Here is a 16,518-nt window from a genome sequence, read left to right as displayed (position 1 = left end):
CATGACCACCTAATATCGACATTTACGAACTTGAGATACACATTCTCACATTTTTCGTGTAACCAGAAGTTACATTTTACACGGAGGATGCCTTTACTCACAAGTTTTTTTACATTCTTTATACAATGAGTTGTTATGAAACTGTTTTTAACTGAGACTGAAGTGTCGCTGCACTGTTCTACCGGCCTAGTTTCTAAAATTATGGTATAAATATTATTGACTGTATTCAGATTCGTGACCTGTATTCACATTCAGTCCTAATTAAAAAATTGAAATCATGTTTAGTATGTTGCTAGAAGTGTGTACGAGGCGTAAATAATGTTTTAATTTTTTACTAACGCAACGTACACTTACTAGCCTGGCGTCTTCCAACATCAAAGATCTTCAGCGAAAACTTCTCCAAAGTACTTGATCAACACCTGTAGAGTGTAGACATGAGCGAGAGATGTCATGTTTGTTATGGCCGTTTGTTGTTAGCGGGTTGTTTGAGTTTTTGTGTATAGCAACATTGAATTCATTAGGCGTGTTATTTCAGGCGGTTTTTGTGTGTCACTCAGTAGACGGCGTAATTTGTTAAACGCAATGCTATAACTGCTTTGTAAAGCTACGTATATGAGGGCCAGGCTTGTTCAGGACAATTATTGCGGGAAAAGGACGATGATGTTAAGAACGTATACACTGCCTGTGCGATATGTTTGTGTGACCGGTTCATAAATAGAAAAACTACTTACAGCCACCTGGAAACAAATATTATTCGTTTAATGAGAATTTACTTAACGTGCAGGCAGCTACCGTTGTGCTGATTTGCGGTTATTGTTACCTAATTGACTTATTTGACATCTTGTCTGAATTTAAAAAGGTTATACTAGCTTCATCTGTATAGATCAGAATGCCACCTCAACGCAAATTAACGCCGCCTGCACTGGAGGAGCTGTGCATGAGTTTAATTTTAAGTCACCTAGAACAAGAAATAAACCTTGTTCAGCATATTCGAACATATCAGACAACCTCTTTAATTTTACGCAGGCGGGGCATTGAGGCAGAAGCCTTACAAGCGGAACTTGCTGCCCAGTTTGATTCCTTGCCACCTTTGATGGGTGAAATTGTGCGTCAGAGTATCACAAACAGGTTGGTTCTCATATATAACTAGTGTATGTTGCATATGCTTTCGGAACAGAATAATATATTGACTGTTATCAATAACAGTAGTACCATTACTGACGTTAAGTAGAAAAATAAAATTACAACTTGCAACCCCACAATTTAGTTTGGTACGCTAATATGACGATCATCAGTGCTGTATTACCTATTAAGAGAGAAGTTCGTTTTTGCTATGTCGCAGTTTGGGATAACTTGTGGGTTCAGACTGTGCCTAGTAAAACTAGCCACAGGAGTGAATTGATAAAACATGACCTAAAAGGGCACCCTAGCTCTGCGGTGAGTGAAAGACTGCATTCTATCTTAAGTCATGGCAGAAGCCCATTCTGGTTTGAGTGCCATAGAGTTTACTTTACTTTTGTTATTCATTGGTTTTTGTTGTTGGCAGCAAATGAAAGCAATCATTTTGCTCTGTGCTTAATTTTCATTGTTTTCAAGCTGTGTTTTTAGCATCTTTCCATGCTCTTGAGTTGGCAAATCTTAGTTGCATCCTGATTGTTATCTATTAATTCTCACTTTCTTTATAATTGTGAGGTCAGAAATGTTAATGATACCTTTATCTTCCCCACAACCAAAACGAACCTTACCCATGTGCCACTTATAAACTGCTCAAAAAAAGTTGTGCAGCACCTGCATCACCACAAATAGCCTATGTGCGAACTTTTATTTAAGGGAAGTTGTGAATTAGGAAATAAGTCTTACGAGACATACAAGGACTTAAAGCAAAATAACAACAAAAATAAAGGAACTCTGTTTGAAAGTGCATTTCTTTGCACTACAGTGAAATCAAAACAAAGTGGTCAAGGCAACACCGCTAAAGCTTAACCCAGTCTGCTGTGCTGCTATTCATGAGCTTGTCTGGAATGTGAAAAGGGTTCTTGTTATGACAAGTCGCAACTGGTCCCCAGCATTTTCAATCAGGTTCATGTTATCAAATACCACAGGTCATTCGGTTCTGTTTTTATGTCTCCTGGAAGGAGGTATCCGCAAGTTGAGCTCAGTATGCTTGTGCATTATTGTCTTGACAGGAAACCCATCAGCAGAATGTTGACTGTGGACCTGGACAAGATGTTGAAGGATCTTCTCCTGGTACTGTGCTGTTCCAAAATTATCCTCAACAGCAATGGGAGACATTCGACATTGCTCCAAAACGTGTCTGATCCACTCTTTCCATTTCTCTTCAATAATTCATGTAAAGTGTACAACCACAACTTGTCATTACACTATTCAATCTGATAACATAGCTTTTTCTGTTGTTCCCCCCCCCCCCCCCCCCCCCCCCCCGCCCCTCCACAATTTCTTCATGATAGGCCTCATTCATAAAATATAATCCATCACAGCTGGAAGTGTGACACTTATTAAATTACTCCAGGCTGTTATGATGTGGTCTGATTTAACTTACCATGTGATAATAACCTGGAATATTTTAATAAGTGCAATCTTTAATAATCCCCCATTCAGAAATCTAAATTGAGGTATTTATTTTTAAAATTAAAAAAAGAGACATATATTTCGATGAATTTGTTCCAGTAAATCTATAACTGCAGATTATGAAATACAATGGACTAGCCCTCAATTACTGTAGATATTCATTGCACCAAACGCAACAGTTTTCAACAAGAAATAATATTGATTAGTCTACAGAGGCTTAAAGTGGATTTAACATTAGTACAGAAAAAATTCATGTATGTGAGTGAACATTAGGGTTACTCAGCTACAGGTAATTCTGCAGTAGGTAAAATTTTGCTGCTTCCATATGATCATTGTGTCCCACTCAACAAAAAATAAGCCTGTGTAATATTTTAGCTCGATTGGGCACCTACCAGGCAACAACCAAACTCCTTAAAGTTACTACTATAAATTAGTGTCCTGCATGGAGAATAATTTTAAGATCTTATTTAAGACTGCAAAGGAAACATCTTAAATGTTTAAGAAGAAGTGGCAGTTTTTCATACACCACAGAACTATCAGACTGAGCTGAAATACTGTAACATTTTGGACTTGAACAACCAAACTGAGCTGAAAAACTGTAGCACTTTGGCTAATTTTGATTGCCTGAACTTCCCCAATGGAACACTTTTATAACTTGCATAACGGATATGTATTGCTGTTTTAAAACCTGCTTAGTATAGAAGCATTAAATAATCATTTGTAAATAATTTTAAAATATGTATATTTTAGTTATGCTATTTATACTTCCAGATTTATTTATTGAACCACCACAATGCTGTTTATTCACCACTTTCTATCACAACTTGATTTAAATTTATCGTTAAATCCAGTAATATGATTCCCAATTTCTGTTGTTTACCAAGTAAATTATATTCTGGTTGCCAGGCCCTCTCCATCTTGTGCATAGTTAGTTTTCATTCATGCTGTGTCCGCTTGGCCCACGTTCGGTTCATATTAGTACCTCAACATTTTTGACACTGAGTCTGTTATAACAGTTTTGGGGAGTGACATCTTTTCCCTAGGTATTTTATTGAATCATGGGTCTCCGTTGCCACTGGTTCTGTGCTATATATTCTAATTTGCAGTTAATTGCTCTCATTCTGGAATTATTTTATTGGAGCATGAGTTTTGACAATTTCAATGTTCACCTTATGGTGTATAAATTCCAAACTTATCGATTTGATGTTATGCAATTGATAGGTTACGGCTGGAACATTGGGACATAGTTCATTCTCTCTTGCCTTACAAAGTGATAACACTATTAACAGCACCTCCTAATAAAGGGACTTGTGTAACACTAATGAGGCCTTGAAAAAAATTTCACTCTTTTTCAAAAAAAGAAATTAGGCCTACAGGATTTTTTAAGATTATTTTGGAGAATTTTCGGAAATTTCTGTTCTGCAGCAATGTATAATCCTAACCTATAGTTACCCTGATTACAAAATATCTTTTTCACTTTCATCTATAGTTACCCTGGCTACAAAATGTCTTTTTCACTTTCATCTGCTTGCATAATTAGCAACATATTTTGCTTAACTGCTGTCAGAACATTGTCATCAAATTCGGAGAGAGTCATAGTGTCAAGAAGTAAGTACCGGAGGTGGTTCAGAGATTATGTCATAGCAGCTGTGCTGTTTTCCAGATCAATATTTTGATAATGTATCAGCTAAATTTGTGAACAGGAAATCATGAAAAGTTGCATTTGATGACAGAATACAGATCTTTACATAAATTAGGACAAGGAAATACATCCCCAAAGGAAATACATGTTCTTGAAGAGTTCTTGTTATATAACTAAAATTGGTGTTGAATGCAAAATGTGCACCTGTTATTCATCTGGCAGAACATAGAGCTCTTCGAATATGAAATGATATTGTAGTGTTTGTATTGTGACCAGTGAACTCCAAAAGTTCTTAGTAAGCATTATTCCATTGTTTTGACAAGGAATGATGATGCTCAAGAAATCCAAGAATGGTAGAGTGGACGTTACCAGGGACTTCATTGCTACCAGCATGTAAAATTTCTTGTCAGTTTCATTCAGGTTTCTCAGTGTCTTTTGAAAAGTCGAGACAGCCCCTTCAAAGTATGATTGACACCAAGGAAGATACAACAGATCACCATTAAACAATTTTTCAAGATTTAATTCAGTTATTCCCTACTTTTCTAGTATGTGGTAAATAGCCAAGGTTTCACTTCTCTAGAACATATTGGAACTATAGGAGCTATCAGTATCTGCTCATTACCTTGAAAACTTAGTCGTTGCCAGTGTATCAACCTTTCCAACACCTTTGAATGCTGCAAGCAGCTTCCCATATCTGTGCAACACTAATTCTTGGCAGACATTAAGGTTAAGTTTGAACCATACTTACTTTTCTCCCTCCCTCCCTCTCCCTCTCCCCCTCCCCTTTTATTTATTTAATATTTTCTATATGAACATACATAATAGGCTGCCAGATATGTGAGAGTCTCAAAGATTTCTTAACAATTAGAATCCAGTACATGGTCCTCAATGCAGAGTACTCATCAGGGACAAGGATATTGTTGGAGTGCCCTGGGGAAATATGATAGGACAGCTCTTACACTCTAAATACGTAAATGAACTGATGGACAGGGTGTGCGGCAATCTGTGGCTGTTTGCTGATGATACAGCCGTGTATGGGAAGGTATCATCACTGATGTACAGGAAGATGTCGTCGTTGAATGACTGTAAGTGTATACATGATGACTCAAACAAAATTTCTAGTTGGTGTGATGCATGGCAGCTCAGTCTAAATGTAGAAAAGTGTAATTTAATTCAGATGAATAAGAAAAGCACTCCTGTAACGTTCTAATACAGCATTAATAGTGTACTACTTGACACTGTCATGTCAATTAAATATCTAGGCATAAGAATACAAAGCAATATGAAATGGAATGAGCACGTAAGGACGGGAGTAGGGAAGGCGAATGGTTGACTTCAATTTATTGGTAGTATTGTAGGAAAGTGTGTTTCAGCTGAGTTGCTTCGTGAACTCAAGGCGGAGTTTCTGGAGAGAAGAAGACACCCTTTCCTGAAACATTTTTGAGAAAATTTAGGAAACTGGCATTTGGAGCTGGCTGCAGAACTGTTCTACTGCTGTTAATGTATATTTCATGTAAGGACCACAAACATAAGACAAGAGAAATTAGGGCTCGTACGGAGGCACATAAACAATCATTTTTCCCTCACTTTATTTGCGAGTGGAACAGGACAAGAAATAACTAGTGGTACAAGGTAACTTTTGCCATGCACCGTTTAGGGGCTTGCAGGATATGTATGTAGATGCAGATGCAGTAGCAATCAAAGATGTAAAACTTATTTGTGTCACTGATTTTGCAGCTATTAATGATTTTAGAGGGAGTGCTTGTAACAAAGTGAAGCATGCTAGAATTGTTGCTGCTGCTGCTTCAGTTGTTGCTGTTGCTGGCCTTTACTGAACAGTAGCCGGTCGCTGTGGCTGAGCGGTTCTAGGCGCTTCAGTCTGGAACTGCTCGACCGCTACGGTCGCAGGTTCGAATCCTGCCTGGGGCATGGATGTGTGTAATGTCCTTAGGTTAGTTAGGTTTAAGTAGTTATAGGGGACTGATGACCTCAGATGTTAAGTCCCATAGTGCTCAGAGCCATTTGAACTGAACAGTAAGAAGCAACTTATTACTGTCATCACCGGCAACAGCTTCCACTGCTTGACGGGGAATCGTCTCAGTTTTGATGCACCCCAAGACGATCATTGACAATACAATTCTTCATAACGCATTTTTCCGTTGGAGCCAGAGATCTAATTTCTGATTTACACTGTCCGTCTAGGCCTGTAGTCCTTTTTGCTTTTAAAGCATTAGGAAATTCTTATCCTCTTCCCTTCTTGTCTGTTCCAGAGCAGTTCTGTGAGATATGTCATTTTGGCAAAATTGTCTCCTTTTCCATTTTGGTTATATGCTGTTAGAGTCAATTGCTAATATAAAACTTATGTTTAATAATCATTTCTTAAGTAAAGTAGAAAATTAAGGGACAAATAGTTCAAGAGAAAGTCACGCCAGTACATTGGAAAAGTGACTTTTATAAAATTCAACCATGAAAATCTAGCACCAACTTCTCCTTCTGAAATTAAGAAAATACATATTCTCTCAAGAATAAAAGCCCCCCCTTAATTTGATGTTGTTTCCTCCAGGGAATTAAATATTTGTTCCCATATAATAAGCCCTGTCTTACCTGAAATATGTAATGCAATATTAACTCGAGGGATTCTTCCAGAGACATTGAAATATACCATTGTTAAACTCTTGCATAAGAATGATGGTGAGAGAGATGTCAGTGGCTACTAATCTTTTTAATTATTGACAAAATTTTCCTAAATTTTTGAGAAGTTGATGTATTCTAGAATAACATCCCACATACATCTAGGCTATATCGATACTTTGTAGTCAACTGTACAGCACTTTGTGGAGGATACCCTGTACTACTGCTAGTCATTTCCTTTCCTGTTCCACTCGCAAATAGAACAAGAGAAAAATGACTCTATATGCCTCCGTATGAGCCCTAATTTCTTGTATCTTATCTTCATGGTCCTTGTGTGCTGGAGACAGCAGAATCATTCTGCAGTCAGTGTAAAATGCCAGTTCTCTAAATTTTTTCAATAATGTTTCTCGAAAAGAATGTCTCCTTCCCTCCAGCAATTCCCAGTTGTGTTCCCAAAGCATCTCCATAATACTTGCATGTTGTACGAACCTACCAGTAACAAATCTAGCAGCTCACTTCTGAATTGCTTTGATGTCTTCCCATAATCCAACCTGGTGCGGGTCCCAAACACTCAAACAGTACTCAATGATGGATCGCACTAATGTCAAATATGCAGTTTCCTTTAGAGATGAACCACACTTGCCCCACCCCTCCCGCCGGAGGTTCGAGCCCTCCCTTGGGCGTGGGTGTATGTGTTGATCTCAGCATAGGTTAGTTTAAGTAGTGTGTATGTCTAGGGACCGATGACCTAAGCAGTTTGGCCCATTGGGAATTCACACACATTTGAACACTTGCCCCAAATTCTGCCGTAAGCTGAAGGTGACCATTCACCATGCCTGCTTTAATCCTTAAATGCTCATTTCATTTTGTTTTGGTTTGCAACATTATGTCTAAATATTTAACTGGCATGACTGTTTCCTGCAGCACACTATTAATGCTGCATCCATACATTATGGGTTTGTTTTTTCTACTCATCTGCATTTAGAACTAGTAGACAAATTCATGACAACAAGAAATTTTGTCTATGAGGGTTGTTTTTTAAGTAAGGGCCGTTCGCACGTATAGTCCCGTAGTTCGCGTGGATGCCGCAACAAGCCACTGCGCCACTCGCCGGCATCCTTCCCGTTCACACTGATGCAAGTTGCAGCTCTGTAGCTGACGTGTACGCATCGCTGTGCTACTTTATGTTTACGATTATTGAATCACCTGCCGCGTGTGAGATACGGTCAGTGATATGTTTTTTGACCGCGAGAAGCCTATCAGCTGCAGAAATTCATCGTCAGTTAACAGAAGTTTATGGCTTGAATGCAATGAGTGAAGGTAAAGTGCGTCAGTGGGTTAGAGAGTTTAAAAATGGCCGTCAAAACGACCATGACGAAGAACGCTCAGGCCGGCCCTCTGTGATCACTGTCTGATCACTGATGATTTGGTGGCTGCAGTCGAAACAAAGATTCGTGAGGACAGAAGATTCACAATTTCCACTCTTTCTTTGGAATTTCCACAAGTTTCAAGATCGGTTTTGTACAAAATTGTGTCTGAAAACCTAAACTTTAAGAAACTGTGTTCTCGGTGGGTACCCAGACTCCTCACAGAGGACCACAAAGGGAAGAGATTTGCCACTTCATTGTACTTTTTGATTCGTTACAAGGAAGAAGGGGATGACATGTTGAGTCAAATTGTCACTGGAGATGAAACATGGGTATCCCATATCGCTCCCGAAAGCAAGCGACAATCGATGGAATGGCGACACACAACCTCACCCGTCAAGGTCAAAGCCAAACAGACGCTGTCAAAGCGCAAGATTATGGCAACTGTGTTCTGGGACCGGCGCGGTGTTTTGCTAGTGGACTTTATGCCACGAGGAACAATAATTAACTCAGATGCCTACTGTGCAACTCTAAAGAAGCTCCGCAGAGCAATTCAAAACAAAAGGCGCGGCATGCTGACAAAAGGAGTTTTGCTCCTGCACGATAACGCTAGGCCTCACACCTCTCAAAAGACTCAGGATTTGATTGATTCTTTTGGCTGGGAAGTTTTGGACCATGCACCATACAGTCCCGACCTTCCTCCTAGCGATTTTCACCTTTTCCGGTACCTGAAACACCATCTTGGTGGGCAGCGCTTCAATGACGACGATGAAGTGAAAGCAGCCGTGAACTCTTGGCTGTCGGAGCAGGCGGCCGAATTCTTTGAAGAAGGAATTAAAAACTTTGTTGTACGGTATGACAAGTGCTTAAATAAACAAGACAACTATGTAGAAAAATAGGTAAAAGTGTGTAGAATCAGAAAATAAAAGTTTTTTTACAAAAGTGTTTGTATCTTTTTTTAAAAAATAAAAATGGCCCTTACTCAAAAAACAACCCTCGTAAGTCGTCTTGTATCCTCCTACAGTCACTCAACTTCGACACCTTAGTGTACACCTCAGCAGACAACTGCAGATTGCTGCCCACCCTGTCCACCAGATCATTTATGTACATAGCGAATAATAGTGGTCCTATCACACTTCCCTGAGGTACTCCTTACAATATCCTTGTCTCTGATGAACACTCACCGTCAAATTCTATAATTTAAGATGTTTTTTAGCCACTCACATATTTTTGAAGCTATTCCATATGTCCATACCTTCTTTAACACCCTGCAATGGAGCAACATATCAAATGCTTTCTGGAAATCTAGAAATATGGAATCTGCCTGTTGCCCTTCATCCATTGTTCGCAGTATATCCTGTGAGAAAAGGGCAAGCTGAGTTTCACACTAGCAGTTCTTTCTAAAACCATGCCAATTTGTGCACATAAGCTTCTCGGTCTCAAGAAAATTTATTATATTTGAACTGAGAATATGTTCAAGGATTCTGCAGCAAACTGATGTTAGGGATATTGGTCTGTAAATTTGCAGGTCTGCTCTTTTGCCCTCCTTATACACAGGAGTCATGTATGCTTTTTTCCAGTGACTTGGGACTTTGCGCTGGGTGAGAGAGTCATGATAAATAGAAGCTAGGTAAGGGACCATTGCCATAGAGTAATCTTTGATAAAGTGAATTGGGATAACATCTGAACCTGGTTGTTTTCAACTCCTTCGGTTGTTTCTCTATGCCAGAGATGCTTACTACTATGTCATTGATACAAGAGTCTGTTCAAATGTCATAGGATGATGTGTTTGTACAGTTCTCCTGCATGAGCGATTTCTTGAATGTGAAATTTAAAACTTCAGCTTCGGTTTTTCTGTCTTCAGATGTCATATCAGACTGGTCAGCAAGTGACTGGATGGAAGCCCAAGCCTTAGGCCCACATAGCTATTTCACATAGGACCAGATTTTTTTTGGGTTCTCTGCTGGATCTTTTGCTGAGGTACAACAGTGTTAGCAGTTGTATGTTTCCGTCATAAATCTTTTCACAGGCGCATGCATCTAACCTTTGCTTGTCGTCAGTTACACTCTCTCTTTTGAACCGAGAGTTCAGCAGCCTCTGCTTCCTCAGCATTTTCTCGTTATTGAACCATGGTGGGTCTTTTCTGTCCTTAATCCACTTACTAGGTACATAATTCTCCAGACTGCAATTTACAATCTGTTTGAGCTTTGCCCGTAATTCCTCCTCGTCCAACTTACTAGAACTAGCTGATGTCAATTCACTAAGTCAGGTGCTAGCAACTGCTTATCTCCACTTTCTAGCAGAAACACTCATCTAGCCTTCTTAAGTGATTTATGAACTTTTGTAACCATAGTTGCTATAATGACATCATGGTAACTAATCCCCAATTCTATAATGACATTGTTGATAAGCTCCAGCCTATATGTAGCTGCAGAGTCGAAGACATTTCTATTGCGTGTGGGTTGCCGAAGTAGCCGCTCAAGATAGTTTTCAGAAAACGTGTTCAAAATTACTTTGCACATCTGTCTATCTGTTTCCACTGCAAAGAATCCTTAGGCTTCCCAGTCTGTACTTGGGAGGTTAAAGTCCCTTCCAACTTGTAATGCATAATTTGGGTATTTACGCTCTACTGACCACAGACAATGTTTGAATGACTCTAGAACTGTCACAGCAGAATCACGCGACCAGCAAAAACATCCAACAATTCACTTGGTTTCACCTACACCTGTTATATGCGACCAGATTACTTCACTGTCACTCTCAACTTTGACCTCAGTTGACACAATATTTTTGTCAAAACCAATGAACACTCCCACTCCTATGCCCTCTAATATATCATTCTTATACATTTTCCATGACTCTTTAAATATCTTAGAGCTTTCCACTTCGGATTTCAGCCAGGTCTCGGTCCTGAGAATAATTTGAGCATGAGAACTTTCCTGGAAGGCAGTAAATTCTGCAACTTCGTTATGAATACTCTGACAATTTAGTGATAAAATTTTGACAGTTGACTTGTCTCTACTCTGAATGCCATCTGACTTTGCTCGCTGCGCATCGACTGGCGAGTGTTCATCGGAGTACCTCAAACTACCACGTGGCTTAAAAAGCCTCACCCAACCAATAACGCAGGTCTAGAAATTTGCAGCCAAGACCAGTAGAGAGTTGACAAATCCTTTGGTTGAGACCCTGCACTTGGCTCCAAACCAGAGGACTCCGATCAACTCTAGGAACACTGCTGCAAATTGCAAGGTCTGCTTGCACCCCACGCGTGAGGCCAGTAGTCTTCACCACTTCTGCCAGTCACCTGTATGAACTGAGGGTGGCGTCAGAACCCATGCGACAGGCGTCGTTGGTTCTGACACGAGCCACAACTTTCAGTCGGCTGCACCCTCCATGCTTTATAGCCACAGGCAAGGCCATCTCCACATCTCAGATGAGGCCCTCCCTGGCAGTCATACTGAGTGCACATTGGCTTTCTTTCCAGCCCTGAACACTATCTGTCTAAGAGATTCAATAACACGCCCAACGTTGGAGTTCCCAACAACTAGTAAACCCCTCCACCCATGTGTATGCTTGTACCCTGCTGAAGGAGTGGCCAACTGTCCTCTCACAGGGTGAATGGGCGAGGCCAGACGAGCAGTCTTCACATTGGCCCTCCACTTTGAGCCACACAAATGCATTACTACCTGCCACTCACTCTGCTGTGAGGGCAAATCCATTGCGTCGGGAACCCTAGGAGATTCCTCAGTAGCAGAGCCCATAGACAAAACATGGTGTCCCATGTGATGTACCAGATTCTCCACCGTTACACCCCAAGGCAGCAGCCAGAAGGTGACTGATAGTAGCCAAAAGCGCATTCAGCTGTTCACAAGCTGTGGCCAGTTCCTCCTGCATCCGCACACAGCATGCACACATCCTACCCATCCTTGCAAAACTAACTGAAGAAGTAAACTATAAAAGCAGGCAAAATCTTAGATGTGCAACTTGCTACCTCCTGATGTGTCACAAATGGGCACTGATGCCTCAGTGAGCTATGTAGCTGGCTGAAAACTGTTCTACAGACTGCCTGAATTTACACCTACAAAATGTGAGTCTACACCTCTTAAATGGACACACCTGTGAAATTTCAGAAGTATGCTACAAGGAAAAGATAAACACTTAATTTGCCACTCTGTAGATGTATATCAGCTGAGAGCTTGGTCATCACTGCCTGGCTTACTAAATGTACAGATGCTTGTGTTCAGAACAAAACAAAGCAAAAGTAATGCCCTCAGTAAGTCAAAGTTCACATTTCAGAAGAGTTGTTCTACTGAGTATGCCATTTACATATTCAGTCGCCAAATTTTACAAGCATTAAGTAATGAAACAGCACCAATTGGTATCTTCAACTTTTGTGGTCCTGTCCTCCTCAGTTGCGCGTAATACTACGGTAGTTGATGATTTTCGCTTATGGACTGTCTGACAGCAACTGAATAAAACACAATTTTAGTGCCATACGCGTTTCGCCTTTATTTTCTGCAAGGCATCATCAGTGGCAGGTTGCGTAGACAAAAAGCGTTCAGTGCATAGTGCTGTGGAATGCGGAAAAAACAGCAAATTGGCGCTCATAGGAAGAAGAACAAGACCAAAAATGCAACAGGAGCGTAATATGTAAGAAACTCTCTACGCAACCTGCCACTGATGATGCCTTGCAGAAAATAAAGGCGAAACGCGTATGGCACTAAAATTGTGTTTTATTCAGTTGCTGTCAGACGGTCCATAAGTGAAAATCATCAACATACTGTAGTAGCACCAATTGGTATTTTCTGTGATCTTTCTGAGGCATTTGATTGTGTGAATCACAATTTCTCCTTAATAAGTGGAGATTTAATGGGACTGATGGTGTAGCCAACCAATGGATAATGTCATATCTAATCAAAAGAATGCAGAAAGCTGGACTTAGTAATTCAACCAATGTAATTCGGGAAGATTCTTGTGACTGGGGAGAAATCATATATGGAGCTTCCAAGGATCAGTCTTAGGTCCGTTGTTGTACCTCATATATATACCGGTAAAAGATCTTCCATCTAATATACAGCAACCCCAATTAGTTCTTTTTGCAGATTATGCTAGTATTGTAATCAATCCAAGCATACATATAGCAACAGAAGAAGTGCTAAATGTTGTTCTTGAAAGTATCATTGACTGGTTTTCTGCAAATGCCTCACCCAACTACTATACCAATGATAGCATAACACATGGTGAAGAAATAATAAACATAATAGAAAATTCTAAATTTTAGTTGTTCATATTGATGAAAATTTAAACTTGAAAATGCTTCATTTGGAACTCCTAAAACAACTTAGTTCAGCTATGTTTGCATTTAGAATCTTTGCAAATCATGAGAAGAGAGAAACCAATGACATATTTTGTAAATTTTCATTCAGTCGGTAATGTCATATGGAATAATGTTCTGGGGTAATTCATCTTTTAAGAAAAAAGTGTTCATTGCTCAAAAATGTGCTATAAGAAAAATATGTGTTACCCACAATCATCTTGTAGACATCATGTTAAGGAGTTTGAGGGATTTGGACTACTGCCTCACAGTATATTTATTTCGTGGTGAAGCTCATTGTAAATAATCCACTGCAGTTAGCTCATTGTAAATAATCCACTGTCGTTCAGAAATAACAATGGGGAAGCATAATTACAATACTAGAAGAAAAAATTACATTATAGCACAAAAAGGGATGCACAATGCTGCACCTAAATTTTTTGATAGGCTAACTTACTCATTGATATAAAATGTCTGACAGGTAGCAAAGTAAAATTTGAAAGCAAACAGAAAGTTTTTTATAAACAACACCTTATATTATATGTGATTGCAGTCTTTCTCGGCGTATTGCACTGATGAATTCTTCTCGAGTTCTAAGGTGATGGGTGTGAAACTCATCAAAACAATGCGACAAGACGACACCACCACTCGGCTGGTAACCTGAGAGGAATTCATCACCTTATATTACATATATTTTAATATGTAATAAGTGGTGGGTAGAAATTACTAACTCACATCCATATACCTATAAAAATGCATATGGCCAGCATGTAGCCATATATACAAAATAATTTGCAGTGCAATTATAAAATAACTCATCACACATCATTACAGTTTATCGTGTAAATGATCCATGGGATGTAAACCTTAACTTTCTCCTCATCATACGGTCTTAGTAACATTAACTCACGGTCTCCATCTAGTTTGTTTATGTATTTAATTTATCTTTATTTGCCCAAGGATCGTCTCACAGTGATATAGGATCTGTCAAGGTAATACAATCCAAATCAGCAGGCCAAAATATACAACACAGCATACATAACATGCTTTATGAGGATACAACTGGTCATTTATGGGGATAGGACAAGTGAACAGCCATGGCTTTGATTAGGGAACCTTCGTGGCATTTGCCTTAGCAGTCTAGGAAAACTGAAATCAGGTTGGCAGAACATGGCAATGCCATCCTCCCGAATAGGTCGTCAGTGTCAACACCTGCGCTGCCTCACTTGGTAAACCCCTGTTGTATAATGTTCCTTGATTTACACAAAATTTGCTCAGATAACCTGTAGTGTAAAACATAGTTTGGCTTTTCATTGCTACACACACTGAGATCACCCAGTGATGACTCTGGAACTGTTTTTGGTTACTGTTTCTGTTTACTTGCAGTGTAAAACGTTATCTTCACTACCACACACACATTGAGACACCCACTAATGACTCCTGGACTGTGAAGATAGTGCTCTGCTCCTTGCATTAACTCCAGACTCATTTCTCTTCATATTCAACTACATGTCACTGTTCACCTGAAAAGCTAAGCTAACAGACATTAGTATCATGTATTTTGCGTCTTGGCAAATACTTGTAAGAGCACAAAATCGTGTTGAAATGCCACAAGGTGCTGTAGTTTTCCCCTTTTGTTACTGTCCACTAGTCTGAGACCTCTAAGTAATGTCGAATTGTGTAATACGCATTACTTACAAAAAACATTTTAGCTGCCGTTTTAAGCACATGTATTTTAGTAATCATTTGCACTTCCATCGGCAGTTTATTATACTATTTTATGTCATAATGTAAAATTATGTTTTGAGGTTTTTGCCTGGGTAAATATAACTCCAAACTAGTTCTTGTTGCATGGGCGTGTATAGAACAGGTAATGCAGCTTTTAGTAATATTTTCCCTGATATACACCACAGATTGGTAGATGAACTCAATTGGTGCAGTAAGGATGCCCAATTTTCTAAATAACTCTTTACCATAAGCCCGAGTAATACTTCCAGTTATTATTCTTATGCCTCCTTTCTGTAATTTAAAAATAGTGTCCATGTTGTGTGCCTTCAATCCCCAGAAAAGAATCCCACAGCAAAGAACTGAGTATATGTTGGTGTAGTATGTCATCACAAGACAATGGTTTTTACAGACTAATGCTAACCCCCTAAGAGCATAACATAATGATGACATTCAATTTGCCAGCATCTTGGTATGTTCATTTCATGTTAGCTGACAATCAATGTTGATACCTAAAAACTTTGTGTGCTGTAAAATTTTTAGAGTTATCATGTAAATGATTTGCTTGCCCTCTTTGTGCTGCAGTACGTTCTGTTTGTTTTCTTTATGTTCAACATTAATTTATTCCATATTGTCCAATATTGTAAACATCTGTGAAGGTTTACTTTCTCTAATAGGAGTCTTGCAAGGGCCGATATTGTACTTCTCCCAGATCTGAAGCATTATTACTCTTAGATTGTAGGGGGAATGTTTAAAGTTGGTTGGTTTAAAAGTAATATGACTATAATGATTTCATAGGAAACATAATCAACAAGAGAGATCTGCAACCATTCTTGTAATTTGTGCGCTGAGCTTCTGGAAGAAATTGATGCCTTTCCATAGGTCTAAGAAGAAAACATGAAGTCCCTCCTTCGCACTGACACCACAAATCGTTTGAAACAATAATTGAAAGACTGTCCAAGAAGAGTAACTTTATTTTTGCTTACAAAATAAGTAAACCAAGAACATTACATATATCATGAAATAAATTTATGTAATTATAATCGTAAAAATGTAATAAGTTTGTCTAAAAATATTAATGAAAAATGCTATAGCATGACACAGCTCGGCAATGGAAAATTTTTCTTAAAGGTAAAGGGTTTTTGTGCTGCATTTTTTGGCACTGATTTCAGATAAAATGTTTAGAATGTTCAGACACATTTAGTTTTGACAAAAATTTAGCTCTTTAATTGTTACAATAACACTTGTTT

At 39.1% G+C, this 16,518-nt stretch overlaps 1 protein-coding gene across 2 annotated transcripts in view; it reads left to right on the top strand.

Annotated features, from left to right (window-relative positions):
• The first annotated feature begins 419 nt into the window (after nt 1-419).
• The window catches only part of LOC124595140, a 65,117-nt gene continuing 49,018 nt past the window's right edge, over nt 420-16,518 (top strand). For both annotated transcript variants that reach the window (XM_047133740.1, XM_047133739.1), the window contains exon 1: nt 420-1,128. In XM_047133740.1, the coding sequence (XP_046989696.1) occupies nt 890-1,128 (239 nt within the window). In that variant the 5' untranslated portion in view covers nt 420-889. The remainder of the gene's footprint in view (nt 1,129-16,518) is intronic.

The sequence above is a fragment of the Schistocerca americana genome, chromosome 2 (genome assembly GCF_021461395.2).
Source record: "Schistocerca americana isolate TAMUIC-IGC-003095 chromosome 2, iqSchAmer2.1, whole genome shotgun sequence".
In the NCBI taxonomy this organism is placed as follows: domain Eukaryota; kingdom Metazoa; phylum Arthropoda; class Insecta; order Orthoptera; family Acrididae; genus Schistocerca; species Schistocerca americana.
This window is presented reverse-complemented; position numbering and strand designations above follow the sequence as displayed.